The sequence below is a fragment of the Charadrius vociferus genome, unplaced genomic scaffold (genome assembly GCF_000708025.1).
Source record: "Charadrius vociferus isolate BGI_N301 unplaced genomic scaffold, ASM70802v2 scaffold110, whole genome shotgun sequence".
NCBI lineage: Eukaryota > Metazoa > Chordata > Aves > Charadriiformes > Charadriidae > Charadrius > Charadrius vociferus.
In genome coordinates this window covers 1,972,432-1,991,241 of record NW_009646761.1, presented here as the reverse complement: position 1 = coordinate 1,991,241, position 18,810 = coordinate 1,972,432, and the positions used below count along the sequence as shown (strand labels likewise).

Below are 18,810 nucleotides of genomic sequence, written 5' to 3'. Positions count from 1 at the left end.
CAGAGGTCTTTATGATGCATTACCTGTTTCTGAGAGCACTGAATGCACGTGTTTTGAACATGCCCTCTGCTACCGAAGATGTTTTCTTACAGCTGGGGTTTCAGCCCTTATGTTTATGTTAACATAAGATTAGCACTGTTAGATATTCCTCCTTCCCTCTCTTTCACACATATACGGCTTTGAAGCCTCAAACAGTTGTGAGTCTAAAAACAAGGCCTGAAATTCCTTCAACTTGCTAAGAGAAACCTGAGCTGCATCCTTTCCCTCTTCTCTGAACAACTGAAAAAGCACAATAAATTCCCAACCCTCCTCTCAACCTTTGCGCACCGAGCTCTACTAGCAGCTGAAGTGGGTCTGCAAGCTGCAAAATAAATCTGCACGTAGACTACACAGCATGCTTGACAAAGAGTCAAAGTTACTTTCAACATATCAATTAGTAGTTACATCTACATTATACACACAAAGTATTCCCATATTTTAAATTACTTCCAGTGCAAATGTGCTTGCTGCTAATGAAAGTTAAGGAAAAACAGACTTCAGATGGAAGTACAACACGTCTCGCCCACCTCTGTATGGTTGAGGCAGATTGGTTATCTGCAATAAACAGTGCCAGATAATCTTTAATCTTGTGAAGTGGACGAAGAGCGACTAAGCGCTAAAAACAGCACCTATTGTAACAACCTGTAATCTTAAACCACAGCCATAACCAGTTCATTCAGGGGTCAAAAGTTTTGTGCTTTTTTTTTAATTAACATATCTGATTAACTGTGAATTAGCACAAAAGTATCAGAGCTTATTTTAATTTTGCCAGTTTGGGAAGCGAGCGTAAACTGATACCAGAGTTCAAATTTTTCTTCCCAACTCTACCCAAGAGGTCAACCAAAAGCAATTCAGAGCAGTATTTCCTGCCTTTTGAAAGGTCAGTCCAGACAACATCTTCATAAATGGTGACCTGGGTCTTGAACATGGAGGCTTAGTATGACTATGTATTCAAAGAACTTATATTATCTGAATGCATATTTGTAATGGTTGAGCCTCTGTGACATGTTTGTTTCAAATACCTTTCGAGTACACAAAACTCCATCACCAAAAATCCATATATGCCTCTGCACTTACTGTTAACATCATCTTTATCTTCAGTACTCGTGAAAAACCTGGGTGAAGGTCTGTTCCAAAATACAGTGGAGGTCACTGGATATCATCTACAAACACAGAACCCAGATCTGGTGTGTTATTTGAGTCTATATAAGCCAGAAGGATTCCTTCACTACATTACGGAAAACACCTTCTGGACCACCAACTTCAGTGCTTAAATGAGGAGCTTCACTTATCAGTGAATGGAACATCCACACAGCATTTGCTGGGAGAGTTCATTCAAGAAAGAGTATAGGGAAGAACAGGCTGTAAATTAATGACCTGAGGCTTAGTTTGTTTCAAATCCTTGTACCTCAGCACATTTGGTCATCCACCTCCAAAATATATACCTATTTTCATGCTAATTGCTTGTGCCTTAAAGCTGTTTTCACCTGCTTGCTTTCTGGAAATGCATAATCAACTGGATAGTATCTTGTGTTGTTTCAAAACTTGGTATAATGAAATGGTGCACACTGTTCTAGTGCTCTCTCTTTCCTGAACTTGCCAATTATAATGTGAATTCCTCTCTTTTCAATTATCTTTCTTGGTAACCCACACTGACATCTTCAGTTGACCTGTACTCATTAGGACAAGAAAGGACAGTCAAATAAGCTCCAAACTCCAGATCACGTACAACTGTCACATCAGGATTTTAACCAGTGAGATACCACCAGCCTGCAAACTGTGTAAAACAGGACAAATACTGGTATAGTTACTTTACTTGTTTGCAACCTTTAAGCAAGCAGATTCTTAAGCTACCCTAAACCATGGAGGCTCTTGGGTGGTTAATTACTCATATTAAAGTCAGCCCTTTACCACTTTCCAGTTGGTGGCCTGGGCAGACTTGAAATGGGCGCTTTCTGCTTTATTTTTTTGGTTAATGGCCCACCTAGTTAAAATACTGCAAGAGTCTGTGCCTTCCCTCTTCCTCAGCAAACTCAGCAGGCGCTCTGCCAACTCCTCCTTTTTGCGTGTGACGGAGAACAAGAACATCCTGCTGCAGCAGCCAGCTGGCTACCTTCTCCTGTCAAGGACTTAATATACTTCCATAAAGTATTCAGCTGTTGCTGGATGAGAGACAGAGCGCTCTATAGTGCCTTCTTCAAACAGTCCTCCTCCTTGACTAGCACAGACTGAATGGATGAAAGAACCATATGCAAAAGGAACAGGCATGAGGGTACAAACACAGCCTTCATTCTTTGGATAATCAAAAGTCACCTAATTCATCTTAACCTTCAAGCTAAACATTTTCTTTGCAGGACAAAGGCTCACCGGACAAAAGTTCATGCAAACTTGAAAAACCTTCAAGCTACTTACAAGTTTTATTGACTTCTCATCATACTTAGCTCAAGCTCGGCTCAATAAAAGCTTTTCATCCTTGGTACAAGAAATGTTTCCACTCTCTTAAAAAGAATGCAAGAAAACCAAACATTTCCAATTTTGTTTTTAGCATGAACATTCCATTTCTATGTCTCTATCTCAGACACTGCATCACTAGAAACTGAAAATGAAAGCGTAGAAGAATAAGCAGGACTATCCTTGCCAATTCTTACCTTATTTTTTCCATGAATCACAAATTCAGACAGGACTGGAACTTCTGTTGCCACAGTAGCAGGAAGCCTACCTTTCCAGTTATTTGAAATTACCTTGTTGATCATTTCAGCTGGATGCTGGGAAACTTGCTCCAACTGCTCTTGCCTCACTTCCCTGCCCTGCTGGAGAGGACAGCCTATCCTACAAGAGCCAGACTGCACCATCCTCCATCTCCTCCCCAAGGGTCAGCACTCACACGGCAAGCAATACTCAGCATCCTGTGGCAGCTCTTCCCTGGGCAGCTGGCAACAGGCTAAAATAGGGGCAGGAGCCTTGGAAAGGAGAAGCTGAGCCCTGGAACGGGCAAAAAGAAGACAGAAGAGCCACAGGGTTTCTGCTGTGGTGTGAAGATGGGGCAGCAGAGAGAGGAAATAAGCAGATGTGAAGCCAAGCAGGAGATGAACTCCCTCAAGCAGCCAGGGCAGGCAGTTCCTGGAAGGGATCAAAATCCCCCAGTCTTTCTACATTCCGAGAACTTAAAACATTAAACTGCCTCTCAGACAAACAGGTTCAAAAATCAGAATAAACCTAAATCATAGTTCTTTTCTCCATCACTTGCATTTTCAGAAGCCTGAGTTTTTTTTTAAACCGCTGCAGCTTGCACTGTTTAAAAGTATGGAACTGGCACAAGCTGATTTGCACCACCTTACTGTTAAGTTAACCACTTACGTTACATTTTGGAAGTCAAGAGTCCATTTTTTTGGGGTATCTGTAATGGCCTGTACTGATTTGGTTATTTTGGATATTTTTATTGAAGGTATTTTCTTCGCTCAAATATATTTTAGATATTTGAATTCAATATATTATTTAAAAGATATTTCTCGCAACACCTATATTGATACTGCCAAAATTAAAATTAACAGATCAGTCCTTTTCTGCCATTACAGAACATGGAGAGAAAGGAACAGGCAGTTATGCTATGGCTGCACATACAACTTTACAGCTCTATACACGACTGTGCCTTAGCAGTATCTTAGCTACAGCTTTTAGTTCACATTAATCATATTAATGTAACAGACTTGCAATTTGCAGTGATTTGTAAGAGCTACATCATTAACTCTGCAATGTGTAAGCATCTGATAGGAGGCAACTAAACAGAGGAGTGAGTGAGGGATTCTGCTTCCAATTCTGACACTGACTGTGTTGTTCAGTCACTGCTATTTTCTACTGCTCTTCCTTTATGTGACTGTCATGCTGTGATGTTTAAGACACACATGCATCAGACCACCAGCGTTGCAAGTACAGCCAAAAAAAAAAATTAATTCAGGAAAGCTAAAGATTTATTCAAGTCCAGAACAATTCTTTCCCCCTTCTCTTAATGGGATTTCTTATACATTTGCATCTTCAGATGCCCCCTTTTCCCACCTATCCTACCCTGTTTCCATCACTCTTGCCCGCATTTGATCTGTCACCAAAACAGATTTGCCCTCCCCTAAACAGACCCATCTTCTTCACCTACCACTCCACTACTTAGTCAATGACCAAAGAGATTATTTTTCACTAAAACGTAATCATCCCCAATAATAATAATTGGCTTGGTTTTGTGATGCAGTTTAAATGGAATAGCTCAAACCTTAAAAAGCAGAGATAAGGGGAACAGTTGATGAAACTAATGCACTGGTTTAGAGGAGGTAAAAAAAGGCAGCAAAGTGCTAGAACTTTCTGCCACAGAAGACTGCGGGGGTAGGAAGCATCAGCAGGTTCAAAAGGGACTTTGGATGTTGGGGAATAACGAGAGAAAGTCAGAAGGACAAGCTCATGTGCCAGAGTGGGAGACAAAATGTTAAGCCAGAAGGACCGCGAGCCTTACTCAGGGCATTTATGCTTCCATGAAACGGTTTTATCAGAGAGGGTCGGTGTACACAGAAACAATGTAAGAAGAAAATGAAGCCAACAAGCTTACTATCTGGCATGCTAGAAGAGTTGCCACATCTTCAGCTGTACCCCAGGGCTACCCTTACATTTGTAAATACAAGAGGATGAGGGAGCAACCCCAACCCCAAAGACTAGAAATGCATGTACTGACTTGCAGGTCAGGACGAGTCCTCACCCAAAGCTAGAATTACCTCAGAGAGATCTCCTTGAAACAGCCTAAAACACAGCCAGAAGCCCAGCTAACAACTAAGGAGTGTGGAAAATCATGGGCCTAGTGCTCCAGCTTGCTCTCTGGTCCACTTAGCTACCAGTATAGGAATGCAAAAGAAACCCACTCCAGGACTGGGGCCTGACACCAAAGGCAGCCTCCTTACAGAGGAGAGGGCTCCACTTGTTGCTACAGTGCTCTTCAGGGCCAGAATACCGTGCACAATTGTGACAGATGCAGAAGAGTAAAAAATAGCTTACATGTTGAAATAACAGAGCTATATACATACCCAAGCACTTCATGGCCTAGTGCAGTGGTTTCCAGACCATAGTAACAAGCACCCAGGAATCCATGGACCATTTCTACAAGAAGTTAGTGCACTGATACAGTATCGCCTTCTACACACATGACCTTTTAAAAGAAATTTGCACCATCACTAGACACCTTTTCAGGGCCTTCAAACACCCCCAGAGGAAAACAGCAGTAACTGGTAACACCCATTCACCTGGGAAATATCAATGTGAGGGTCTGATGGCTACGAAGGACAAATGAATTACCTGTGAGCGGTGCTAAGATGTTTGCAGGAGAGGAGGACAAGTTATTTATCTTCAGGAATAATCATAATTCACAGTCAAATTAGGCAGGCATTTCCTGTTAAATGAGCATCTCCCGTTAAGACACCATGCTAATTTGAAATAGAAAACTTAAATGTTAACACCTAAGATATCAACAGATTAAAAAAAATACTAATTTGTGTTAATTATTTTAGTTATTTAACCCTTTCATGCTACTTTATTGTCAGGTGAACAAGCTCCATTTTCAAGTAATTATTTAACAGGTAGTGGCTAGTGAATTCATTCTGAGAGTGCTGAAAGAGTTGACTTTCTCAGTAAAATCCGACCACAGAGGCTGAGGACTCGAGTTCTGGGTTTCTTCTTCTTCCCCCACAACATCCTAAATAGAAGAAGCTCAAAGGGGAAAGAAAACCCCACCATATCAAAAACACATACAACCAGTTTACTTCACAGCTATACCTGTATGGGAAATCAGTCATTTCGGTGCAACTAGCAACAACAGTGTTAACTGACCCCTCAAAGATTTGTTCCCTCAGCCCAAGAAAATGCTGAACTGTTTCCTCAGTAACCTTTTGTCACTTCTGGCTAAGTTGTGCGTATGTGATCTTCCCTGTAATGAAACACAAGCAGCACAGATCCGAAATGCTCTGTGGAGGAGTGACCTTTCCACTGAAAGGCATCTATCTGTTCAAAGTTATTTGTTTCACGGAACAGATACAAAAAGAAATGGCAACGGCTAGACTCATCTTACGTTAGTGAAACAAAAAGAATACTTGCTCCTAATTCTATTTCTCTAACAAGAGCCATCCACTTTGACTTGACAGAAAAAAAAGGCTGAAAACTTAGCTCTTCCACAGCTGGTGTGAATCCAGGTTTTCACAAGATTTTCTGAGGGAAGTTGTTGACTTTTTTTTCAAAGCAGCTGCAGTTATGAAAGTCTCCCCTGTTCACAGAGCCTGCTCTCCTGCAGCTTGATGTTTCTACCTTCCTCTTCCTGAGACTGCCGAAATCACAGTTGAAATTGTTGTGACACAATCAGCCATTTGAAGCATCTGCTTTCCACTTCAGTTTTATTTTTAGAATCCTCCATAGTCTTTCAAAGCACACATACTCAAAGTTAGACTTTGACATGAAGTAAAAAATTAAGAAGAAAATCTGAAGGGCTTGACAAACTCTAGAAGTTAAGCAAGCTTATGACATCTCTCTCATTTATAAAATGACTACTGCCTTGTTTCTTTTATAAGCCCACAGATACAGCTGCAAACACCCATTTGCCACACATAAACCTGAAGTTTTCTATCTCAGAATTGCCAGTCTCAGGCTTAAAAGTGGCAGATCTTCAACTGGTAACTCTGAACTTCAACTAAAGATCTCAAAGAAAAAAGATCCTAAGACACAACAGTCCTGAATCCTTACAGTTAGTGTTTCTTAGGGACCTGGAGCAATCTGCTCCCTCCTGGCCCTGTCTTGAGGGAAGAGTTGGAAGACACTACCTCCAGAGGTCCTTTCCAATCTATAACATGCTATGAGCGAGTACTCAAGCACTTTCGTGAAAAGTGTTTTCTTTTGCCAGCCACCAGTGTTTGTCCCTAAGTGGAGAGGTGTTTCTGAATTACTCTGGAAGATCTAAGAGCATAAAACACCGGGCTACGTTTATTTCTGGTTGCAGTATTAATCTGTGTGAATCCAACACTAGAAACTACTTGATAAGGTCTTTTTATAATTCCTCTAAGATATCATTTTATATAAGGTTTGACAAAGCATTCTTTCACATCAGTTTACATATATTAACTTACTTAATTCTGCAAAATCCCTTTTATTTCAAGTCTGTTCACCAAAATTGTGGTACCTGAGATAAATTTTAATAGATGACGCTCTCAGTGGAGACCCCTGGATCACATCATCGCATAATGTAACTCAGCTTACGTCCAGTAACTCCAGACAACCCAAGGCAAAGAACAGCGGATGAGGATCTGGCGTATTGCTGCCAGTAATCAGAAAGGGAAGGTGTTCCCCTAACTTACAGTCACTACAGATCCAGTATCAGCTGCTCTGCCCAAATGTGCTCCTTGTAAAAGACCAGAAAGAGAGCTCTGTAACACAGTATTACAAGGAGCTATACAACTTGTCCATACAGAGGACACAAAGATGGATGCTTTCTAAGGAAGGACAAAGCTGAGAAGTTAGATGGGGGTGAGATGACAGAAGGGAATAAAACTGAGCATCTGCACCAGGTAAAGAAGCAATGATATGTGAAGAGTCGTTTAAGAGCAAAAGATATCCCCCTGTAGACATGAAGGACTAGCCTCTAAATGCTAAACAACATCTACACACAAATACTGTCCACTATCTACTAAATGGAGATTATTACAAATAAATTCAGCAAGAACCATATGAAGATATTATAGCATGAAAACAGGACCAGAATTATAAAAGCAAGGCAAACCGAAGGAAAAAAGAAGAAGAAAGGACTTCAGGTTCAATCAGTAAACCAGGTGAGAAGGTAACAAAGAAAGAAATGAGGAGAAAAACTGCCTACTGCTGTGTGCTGCATGAATATTTGCATCTGCCAACAGGCCATCAAAAAGCAAATTGGCACTAAGTCACAACTCACCATTTGCTATTTATATTCTGGCAGCATTATGTTTGTGCAATATCTATCAGTCAAAGCCTCCTTTTTGGGGGTGAGGATAAGAAAAGGAGATATTGTAATCTACTTTTGCTATTGCTGTTTGTATTCACTGAGTTAGCTGGTGCTTGATGTGTGCCTCATGCATCACTTTTTAGTCAAAAATTGACATATTTATCCAAGAATGGTTTTAACACACTAGCCTTATTCAAATACATACAAAGGCTTTGGCAGACGTTTTCAGCTATGCATTTTATGTGATTTATGCATTGGCATGCAAAGGCAACATTTAATTGTGAGTGTGTATTGTAATCACGGCCTTGTCAAGGTACCTCGTTGGAGCAGTGGAGACAGGTTTACAGGTAAGCAGCCCATTACTAAGTCTTTCTGAAGGCTTTTAAACCTGGGAAATGGCGGAGCCCCTTTTGATTGTACCAAGATTAGACAAAGACATACCGCTTTTATCACGTCAACCTAGTTGTAGGGTTTTTTAGTTTATTTTAAACTGGTCAAATTTCACTTTAAAACCACAAATTATATTACATAAAATTTGGATGGATCATTCCACTTGCAGAGTTTGGGTATGGATGAGAATTTGACTATGCCATTGCAGAAAGCATCTCTAGTACTGCAGCACAGACACAGCCTTTAAAATTGATGAGCACTTGCTCCTCTATACAGCCCAACACATGACTTGTAATACAACAACCTGATATTGCTCTGAGGAAGGAGATCATCATCAGAATGAAGTTGGTTGAAGACCTAGGAGATACACCCAAGACTCCTGCATCTTTCTGCACTACTATCTCCTGTTTGCACATCAAACACATGTTTGAACATCAATAGCAAGGAATTGAACCAACAGTTGCAAAGGAGCTGTGGAGAGGCAGACAGGACAAGGAGGATAAGCAATATAAGGTGGTATGTACTAGTGCCAAGCAAGGAAGGAACAAGAGATACCGATGATTAAACCAAGTGCTAAAATATGAACCCATATAAAGTCATATTCTTAAGCATTTTAAGGATTGGAGGAGTTCCTAACATTTTTTTCTCTCTTCTACCTCTGCAGCTACGTACTTCCACAACAGCTTCATACAAGTCTGAACCACTGCTAACATGGTCTTGTCCCTTCCCTTCCCTCTGTTGCACCACACATCAGTATCTAACCAATTTTGCAGCAAACTCATGGTTCTAACTAAATTGCTGAAAAATAAAGCTTTTTATGCAGGGTTACCCCTGTAGGCTGCCTTACCACAGTCAGACAAGCATCCTTGCCAGCACAGCACAGCAGGTGGGAATGCCACCTCCAGTAGCTGGCTCCACCAGCTGAGCAACCCAGGCATCCTGCAGAAGCAGGGAGGAAGAGAGGGCTTGTGGCAGACTTAAGGTTTGAGGAAAGAAAAAGCACAGGTGATGATCTCTGACAAACATATGGAGAAGAATCTCAGTCCAAAAGGAGAAAAATTAACATCCCAAGCTAAAAGGCAAAGCACGGTTGAAAGCAGAGCAAGGAACCCATAGCAGGCAAACAAATCTGGAGAGAGACATTTCAACAGGTTGCGTTACCACCTGGCAGAAATTGTTAACACGTGACCATATTCAACAGAGAATGAACTGAAAGGGAAATGAATGGACAATTTATAACATCTCCCCATTCTTTTATTCTGTACTGCTTAAGCCTTTGTTTATACAGACAGCTTTCCATTCTGTTCAAAATAATGGAGGAAAGCAACTGCATAGGTATTCCACAATAAAGGTTCCTTCATCACTCAAAACAGGTGAGAGAACAAGCTACAGGGAGATATGCTTTTAGTTGCAATTTAAGGTACTGAAATTCATAGTGCTCTAAATGGCAATTCATCACGCTGTATGATATAATCACATACCAGTAGTGCTTTACATCTGACCTCAAGTTTTCTGATCTTTTGCTCAGTGCGGGACTGTAGGCTGAGCGTGCTTTGAAATGCCTGCAGTCTAACATAAGATTGTGCTCTTAGCAAAGCATCGCACATATGCTGCATTTCTTTTGCTATGGACAACACACAGTTATTTAATTCAGGAGGAGGAGGAGGGAGGCAGATATTTTTTCCCAGAAGCTTATCCTGCTCGTTTGTTATGCCCCTCCAGAGCATATGGCCAGAAGCAAAGACAACTGTTTTTCATACAGAGCTTAAGGAAAGTAACTTAAGCTCAACCACCTTGTCCTGACAAAGAATAGGCTTAAGCAAACCATGGCATGCACATGCACCACTGCAGCACAGCACCAACGCACTGTTCCTCCACAATGTGCTTTATTTTGCAATTTCTCTGTTACAGCTAGGCGAGAGAAAAGCAGCGTTACGGCAGGTATAATTCACCCACCCCAGCACATCAGAGCTAGGCAGCACTGCCAGACAGCTATGGGGTGCAGAGAAGACCCGCATATCACTTTGGATGGTTGGGAACTAAAAGGAAACAAAGGAATTTCTGTGGAACAAGGTAGGTGACTAGATGATAAATGAAGTCTAAGCTATCGCCCTATGCTCCCCTTACAGGGATATACAAGCACCTCCAGAGAGCAGTTAATCTCATCCTAAAACACATGTTCGAGACAGGCATGATGAACAGCCTGTTGAAGGTACCATGTTTTCACCATAACCATGAAGGAAAGAGAGATTAGCTGAGGCTTTGACATCTAGTTTTAAAATCTTTAAAGCTGGAAGAGATGAGCCTCAGTCCCCAGGGGAAGGAAGGAAGCCCACAAGAGGCAGTTCAGCTCCCCTCCTTCCTCTGACCAGAGGCAGAACATCCATCTCATCGCCCCTGAAATAGGAAAATGTAGTCCTAGTAGAACCAGCCTCTATTTCTGCCACTAGCTACCCACTCACCCATACATGTACACTTTGAAGAGGAAAGATGGCAAATACCTCCCACTGTTCCTTGGACTGCTGCCACCTCCAAACAGGGTGGCCAAGGGGAACGCCTCATAGCTGTGGAGGGAGCCCATGCTCCCCGCACCAGAGCATCAATCCAGCCTCACCAGTACCGTTTAAACCAACTTACAGGCACAGACACGGTTACCGAAATTAACAGCATGATTTCACTGACCCCTTCGGTCAGGGCAGCAGTGTTCAGAAATGCTCACGCACTGCCTCTTTATCCACAGCTGCCCTTCGCTGTGCCAGCTCTGTCCTTCGCTTTGTGCCGGCTCACGCATGGGTGCGTGACTTAGTGAGTCAGCTGAACCGAGAGAGGTGAAAAGGCATTATTTGAGAAGCCTTCCCTGATTACAAGTTAGGCTAATTCAGTCAAGAAAATTACATTCTTTTCCCAGTTATCTTCAAACACATCAATCCAGTCTGAAAACGGACTGGATCTGTTGGCACTTAAAATTATATTCCCACTTAATTCTGTTCATTCTACAGAATATTGTAACAAAGAAATCAGTAGTTTAAACAGCCTGCTGCCTCAGGTTACAGAAGTTTGCTTGTGGATTATTTTCTCTTCCGTTTTGAAAAGCACATAAATTATTAACACAAGTCACTAAAACTTCCTGTCTTTCAACAAGGACATTCTAATCATCTGTCAACAAAAATCACAGTTTACTGGGTATCTACTAATAATCTTCTGCTGAGAAAAACACAACTGATGTGTTTCAGAATGATAGGAAAAAAAGCTTTTCTTCTTGTAATATCAGAAGATCCAGCAGGGTTAGTGTGACAATTAGTGAATATTTAAATGCTTGATATTCAATGGAAATAGTCTGACAGTGATGGCCAAATAATTTCAGGCATGAGAAGAAAAGAAAGTCTCAGACTGATGAATAACTGACATTTGACCTGCTGTTCACTTCCTAAGCTGGAAAAAAATGCAATTCATATTGAATTGAAGTTGAAGCTGGCTAAGAAAGGATAAACCACTGTTTTATGTTTCTGCATTGCCTTACTGTCTAATGCTCTTTTTATAAAATTGTTTTATTCGCTGGTTATAATATGCATATTGAGGACAAGGGTAAATACCTAGGACAACACAATTACTGTAACCTATAAATATTACAGAAAATAATTTAAACATTTATAAAAACCGTGGCTGAAATTTCAAATTTAAAAGAGCAACACAATGCTTTTGCAAATTTATAACAAAGCACGTGTAATCTTTGTTGTTAAGTATCAAGACTTTCTAATACTGAGCTTTTTCTGGCATGCTTACACTGGCCTGAAGTTGTTGGGGAGTACACTTAATAGAAGGCATTTTCCCCACAAAGGGAATGCGAACAACCATTATATGGCTGCACGAACAAACAAAACCAGCCAAAAAGAAACCCCACCCAGAACATTAGCCTTAAGACACAGAGCCCCAGCAGAATTATGAAGTCCTCCTCTCTGAAAATCTGGGACTTGAAGCACAGAAATTCCCTGCTAAGGCACTACAGCTGAACTCCAGTGGAAGATAAATAGCTGTAGACCAAGACCATTTGGTCTTTATTCTCAGATAACCTAAAGATGAGGAAGCCTTTCTCTTCTGAGAGAAAAGCAAATTGAAATGAAATGTTTACAACTGATGTTTACTAAGGATTATACCCTCACCCTGCTTTCTATTAAGAGACTCCTGTTGCTTAAGAAACCAGGTGTTAATCCCTCAAAGCGGACGACATTTTCCAACCCTGCATATTTCACAAAGCTTGAACACATTCAGAGGGAAAGAAAGTTTACATAAGACACAAAGCAGATGTTTAATAAACTTGAGTAATCTGACAGGCAAGTATGTTTTGGTCTTTCCAAAAGACAGCCACAAAGAGGCAGCAACTATTTTCTTCCAGACACAATAAAGAGGACTTTGGTTTGGTTTTAATTAAAAGACACTGGATCCTAACCGAAAGAAGAATCCTTACCTCCTGTGATATACTTTGATCTCACCTTTGATGCTAACGGGAAGGAAACAACTCTGACTTTCTATTTAGCAACAGCAGTATCATTCTGGTCACATCAGCATCATTCACCCAGAGAGTAGGATATGATCAGTGACAAGCATCATGTCAGTCAGGGTTAAACCTGGTCCGAGTCACTGAATCATCTCAGCAGCCTAACACAAGAATCAGTCATGTCTTCAGCACTACCTAGAAAGGAACATTGACTCTTTCTGCTTAGGAGTAGTTTTAAGCAGATTACTTTTGGCACTGAAACAACAATAAAGGTAAATAAGACTATAAATGACATAAACATATATAATGTATAAATGACATTAAAGGGCTGTCTTCCCCAGAAGTAGATGCCACTATCAGCTATTATTACTGATCCTTAAAACCTGTTGTTTGTTTGGGTTTTTTTACCTAAACTGGTTTGAATCTACAGGGGAGACCGTATTAAAATAAACATGAGAAAATCCCTAAGTTTTACTATGGTTTTATGGAATCAATCCCATTCTCTTTCCACTAACTTAGATGAGACTGGCAGAAATAAAACCAGAGCAAAACCAAGCAGAACAGTACACCTCCACCCTCTCTTGTATAATACACAACTTCTATTTGGCAGTGTTGGGTTTTGCAAGTCTTATAACAGAAGCGTCAACCTTTCAAAATGTCCAAGATCTATCTATATATGATAACTATCACATGTACAAGGGTGAAAAAGTATTCTTCCTCCTTCACTTTAGGCACTTTAGCTAAAGCTGTTGTCCTCTTACCTAGCAGAAAGGGACCATATTTGCTCATTCTATCATGTAGTCATAACTCAGCCAAACACTAGCTGAAACAGACTGCTGTATTTTGGACCTCTGCAGTCTTCAGTTAGCATATCTAACTAATTCTTCAGTAAATACAGCCAAACAAGAAACAAAAAAGCAGAAGACAAAAAAAAAAAAATCTATTCCACACTTGCATGCAATCCCTCCATAAAGCTAACATCAGGACCAACAGCTGCAAGTGCTGAACAATCATGAACTTTCAACTCATGGCCTGATTTTCAGGCACTAATCACCTACAACTGCAGCTGAAGCCAGCTCTTGTCTGGCTTCAGTTCACAACAGGGAGTTCACAACAGACTCCAACTAAAAGTACAGTAATTCAGTCATAAAAGGCTGAATAACGTAAAAGGGGGAAGGATATTCTACATAATTTATCTTCTAACAGCAGAATAGACAAAAATGTGCTCAAAAAGACAATAGATGAATTTTATAATTTACTTTTATGTTAAAGGCAGTAAACACAAAGTTAAAGTAATATAATCTTTTTTTTTTTTTTTTTGTAAAAGCAGCAGTGCCTACCTTTCCCCTGCCTCCCCCAAGCATCTGTATTTGCTTGAAAAGAGTCATGCAATATAATCACTGGATATAAAAGATCCAGGATTCAAGCTTTCACTGGCTTTTTGGAATATAGGAATGTCTGAAAATTCTGCAATGAAATACTGTTTGTTAATAGCAAGCAGCAAAGAAGATTTTTCTTACATACCCTTCTTTTTACAGTACTGCAAAGATTGATGAAAAGGCCTTCATTATGGCTTCTATTTTTCAAGTCTCCCATACAAACTATTTCCATATACTGCATGAGTTTTTTTTCCTGGCAAAAAAATATCATTTACAGGCCCATATGAAGCCATGTGCATACACCACCCCCCCCCTTTTTTTTTTTTTTTGCTTTTGAGAAGTTAATACAATGAGCCAGACATGGTATGATTATATAGCACCAAAAGAATCAACATTCCTTTAGACAGACAAACGACACCAGAGTTAATTCACTTTTAAACAGCCCAAAGAGCAGCAGCACTGGGGGAGAACAGAAGTAGGTCATATTTTTCTCCTGTTTCATTATATACAGACCAGGCATGGGAATCTGAAGGATTTTTCTCTAGTGAAAACAAGTTATTTGCACATGATGGGAGAAAGGGGATTGCCTAGGTGCAAGGGTATTGAGTCTTCCCTCCTGGAAGATAATTAAAAAAAAAACAAACCCAAAACCAAACCTCAACAAACCAAACAAACAACAAAAAAACCACCCACACCCCCAAACACACAACCCCAAAACAAAACAAAAATAAACCCAAGAAAACCACTAAAGGGATAATGTCTTTTTCCAGTTTTAGCTAAAGAGGGGGGGTGGGGGGTGTGTGAAATTGTAACAAAAGAAATTGTAGGAGTAGCAAGGAAGGACGATTAGACAGATGGATAGTCCCAACTACTTCACTACTTCCCCCAAATTCAGGAAGAAGTAGCACCAGTATATGTCTCTATTTTTACACAGATTTCACAAGCTAGTAATAAACTGGCATGACTTAAACTTCCTACTGTCCTACAAGGCCCATTTGCTAATAAAGAAAAGATAACCCAGCAAAATTCCTAAAACTGTAGGAAACACAAACCCTTCTCAGTTTATACTTGTATCATATTTGGAAGGTTATTTTCATAACTGTGGCAGCTTAAGTTTTGGAAAGAGTAGTTCAGACCTTCAATCATGCAAAAAGCCTTTATTTCTCCACTGAAAAGCAAGCCCACAGATATGCTTAGGCATGTATGTTTTACATCCTCTGCCCACAGCCACACTTGCTGCTCCTAAAATATTTTGTTGAAAAGGTGTCACTTTCTTTTTCTGTGTATACTGCATCAATTTGCCTAAAACCAGCAAGCTTGTAAATGGAAGCATGGGTTTTCCAACATGAATAAACATCTCTATTTAGACCTATTAAAAATCTTTCAGACTAAAAAATGAATGCCTTTTAGAGCAGACTAAAAACAAGGTGTGTTGCTTCATTTGACTGCGCATAGCTTAAAGAGAAAAGGCTTTAGGAATCTGCTCTAAGGGACTTTATAATCTAAGCATCCTGCAAATTTCACCGAGATTTGACTTTATACCACCTGGGCTTTCCTTGAATAGAGTTAGTTATGAAATAAAAGTCTCCAAAAATAATAATCTGAAGAGAAAGTTGTTTAAACACCCAGGTCTTCCAGGTGTTGCTGAAGTTTAAAAACAAAAAGTAATGTTGATGTCTTCTAATACTGAAGACTGAAAAAATACTGTTTTCTCAAACTCCCAGAAGCAAAGCTGGAGTTACATGGGTACACTGCATCCACACGTTACTTACATTTGCTTCTAAATAATTTAATGAAAGAGACCTGACCTCAAAATGGTTCCTACTAAGTATTTGTTAAAATTATTAACTGTTATATATTGCATGGAATTTCCAAAGTATGGTGAAGTGGCAGCTGTAGAGAGGGGAAGAAAAAAAAAAAAAAAAAAAAAGGTTGTATCTGGGATAATAGGGATATTTCTACCACATAAGATAAGCAGCACGACTTTCATTAGCATTTGGTACTTTAAACTAGAACTACACTTTTGAACAGTGACAATTACCTAATTTTTGTCTGTTTGCTATGGATATTTGATAGGCATTCTGAAGGGCACAAAAGCATAACAAGTTGCTACATACACGAGCATTTCACTTGATGATGGTTCAGTTCACACATACCTGCCTGTCCAGAGAATTTACTTTCTACTACAACAAAATCTGAGACTGAACACGCAGTTTTGGGGTCAAAAACAGCAGCACAGAGGAGACCAAAAAGCATGTGTGCGTACACATAGAAACATACAAACAAAATCTTATAAACAGCTAAAAAAGATTTATTTTTTTTTTAATGAGGATTTTTCTAATCAGAATTCCTTCATCTTTAATACCAGGATGACACTTTTTCAGTGACCACAAGCGCCTCCACAGAGCACAGTATGTGTAAGATCTATGTATCTTGCTGGCAACCCCCCATTTCACAGAAGGGAAAACTGAGCCAATGAAGATCTGGAAGTCACCATAGCTACATAAAATGCAAATAACAAAGGATGAAATTTGAACTCAGGTTTCCAGTTTCCTATTCACTGAACCTTGAGGACTTTGAAAAATATACATTCCAGTACACTTTCATAACAGCACTGTTCAACAATCTCACATGTTAATTACCTAAGCAGGGCATGTTAAAATCATTAGTGGTTACTAACAGCTAGATAGTGTAAAACAGAATCAGTCTTTGTATCAAAATGAATCAAACTAATTCTTCTGATCGCATGCACACAAAAGCAGTAGTAACTCTGTTGCCTTGGCAAGTACAAACCCAGATTAATTTCAATGGGGTACAGAGAAACTTCAAATGAGATTGCTTTGATTCTTTCCTTGCACTCAACATGTGAGAGAGCACTTGGTGCTTCTAAGAGTCATAGAAATTAGTGAAAACTTTGATGATTTCAAGTTACTATCCTAAGGACTTGCCAGAGGAAAAGGAAAAAAAATAAAATCTGTATAGATCTATGGTTTACTGGAGAAAACAGCACCAGAGAAATACATCAACTGTTCAGAAAGTGGAGGAAACCACTTATGTAATATTTGAAGCAAAAAAACCACGAAGGACTTTCACCTCTTCTGAAACTGTTCAAACAGAAACAGAATAATAACTGTAATTTACAGTTCACTTCACTGTTTAATGTTATTCTATTGCACCATCATCTATTTAATGCTGATATAACAGCCATTTTCTTCGCAACAGGAATTCATTAGCCAAAGAATCACAGTTAAAATAAAAAGAGAACTGTTTGAAAACATGCGTTTTCAGAACTGCCGGAATAATCTTTAGCCGCCCCAACCTCCACATCCTTACCGGAACATCAAAAGTTTCTTGCGTGTCATCCAGCATCTGAATTTTGATGGAGATGAGTTTTCCTGGAGGTGTCATAGGTGGTTTCTGTCCATGCTCCAAGGTACTGATCCCAGCATTTTCCTGAGCTCCTAACCGGGATCCTGCTGTTGGTCTCTGTTCTGTTTCACCCATGTTTAGGGAAATACGTTTCTTATATCTGATAAAAGAATAAGGGCAAAGAAGACCATATCACTTATAAATATGAGGTTTTGCACATAAGCATTATGGTATATATACTCACAGTTAATAAACCATATAACCATTAACACAAAGTAATAAACATTATGATTTTTTTTAACATTTTGCATGAAGACAAGAAAACCAGGCAAACGTTATACTTTCCAAAATACACAAACTAACCACCTGCTGGGGGCAGGGCCGATAGACTGGCTACACTATTGCACAATTACTCCCCTTCTCCTGGAAAAGGAAACAAGACCAGGTTGGAAACAGAGCTCAACAGAACCCAGATTTCCATGAATTATACTAATTTTTATGTATTATGAATCAGACTGTTATCAGCCACAGGCAGGGCTCCCAGAAAAGGGAGGAAGGTGAGGAGAGCAGGTGGGACAACTCACCACTTGCTGACCATCATTCCCTCTGGCTCTGTTAGCGTTTTTTCCTGTAATCCTTCCAGCCTTCTCTCGCCCTTTGCAGCTGCCACCTTGCTTAAGGGTCTGCAAAGCAGGAAAGCCAAAGTGGTACAAGATGACCCCAATTACATGGCATAAATATTTCGTTTCCTTTGGGGACCAGAGCTGCTCTAGAACCTGGAGCCTGGCCTGATCCCACTGATGGGCCAAGGACTAAGAGGACGTGCTACTGGGAAGTCCAGAAGAAGCCAGAGCAAAAACACTGGCTGGGAAAAGCAAGGGAAATCCGATTTCGCACAGAGCACTGCAAGCAGGAGGGGAGCAGCAAGGAACACACCTGCCTGGCTATGTACGGGGAAGGCTACACCTGCACCAGCTCGCCTGCACCACTCACTAAATGTGGATGCCTGCTTCGTATCCATGGAAAAGTAACCTCAGAAACTGGCTTGCTAAGTTTGTTTCCGTACAGCTTTTGCACCACATTACACAGCACATTTCTGCTAAACAATTATTCTGTCCTAAAAAGGGAGCAGAGCTACAACAGTGATT

The 18,810-nt window shown here is 40.1% G+C and overlaps 1 protein-coding gene across 2 annotated transcripts in view; it reads right to left on the bottom strand.

Annotated features, from left to right (window-relative positions):
* The window catches only part of FARP1 (FERM, RhoGEF (ARHGEF) and pleckstrin domain protein 1 (chondrocyte-derived)), a 168,844-nt gene extending 151,047 nt beyond the window's left edge, over positions 1–17,797 (bottom strand). For both annotated transcript variants that reach the window (XM_009891776.1, XM_009891784.1), the window contains exon 1: positions 17,627–17,797. In XM_009891776.1, coding sequence (XP_009890078.1) covers positions 17,627–17,797 — 171 coding nt within the window. The remainder of the gene's footprint in view (positions 1–17,626) is intronic.
* Positions 17,798–18,810: the final 1,013 nt, after the last annotated feature.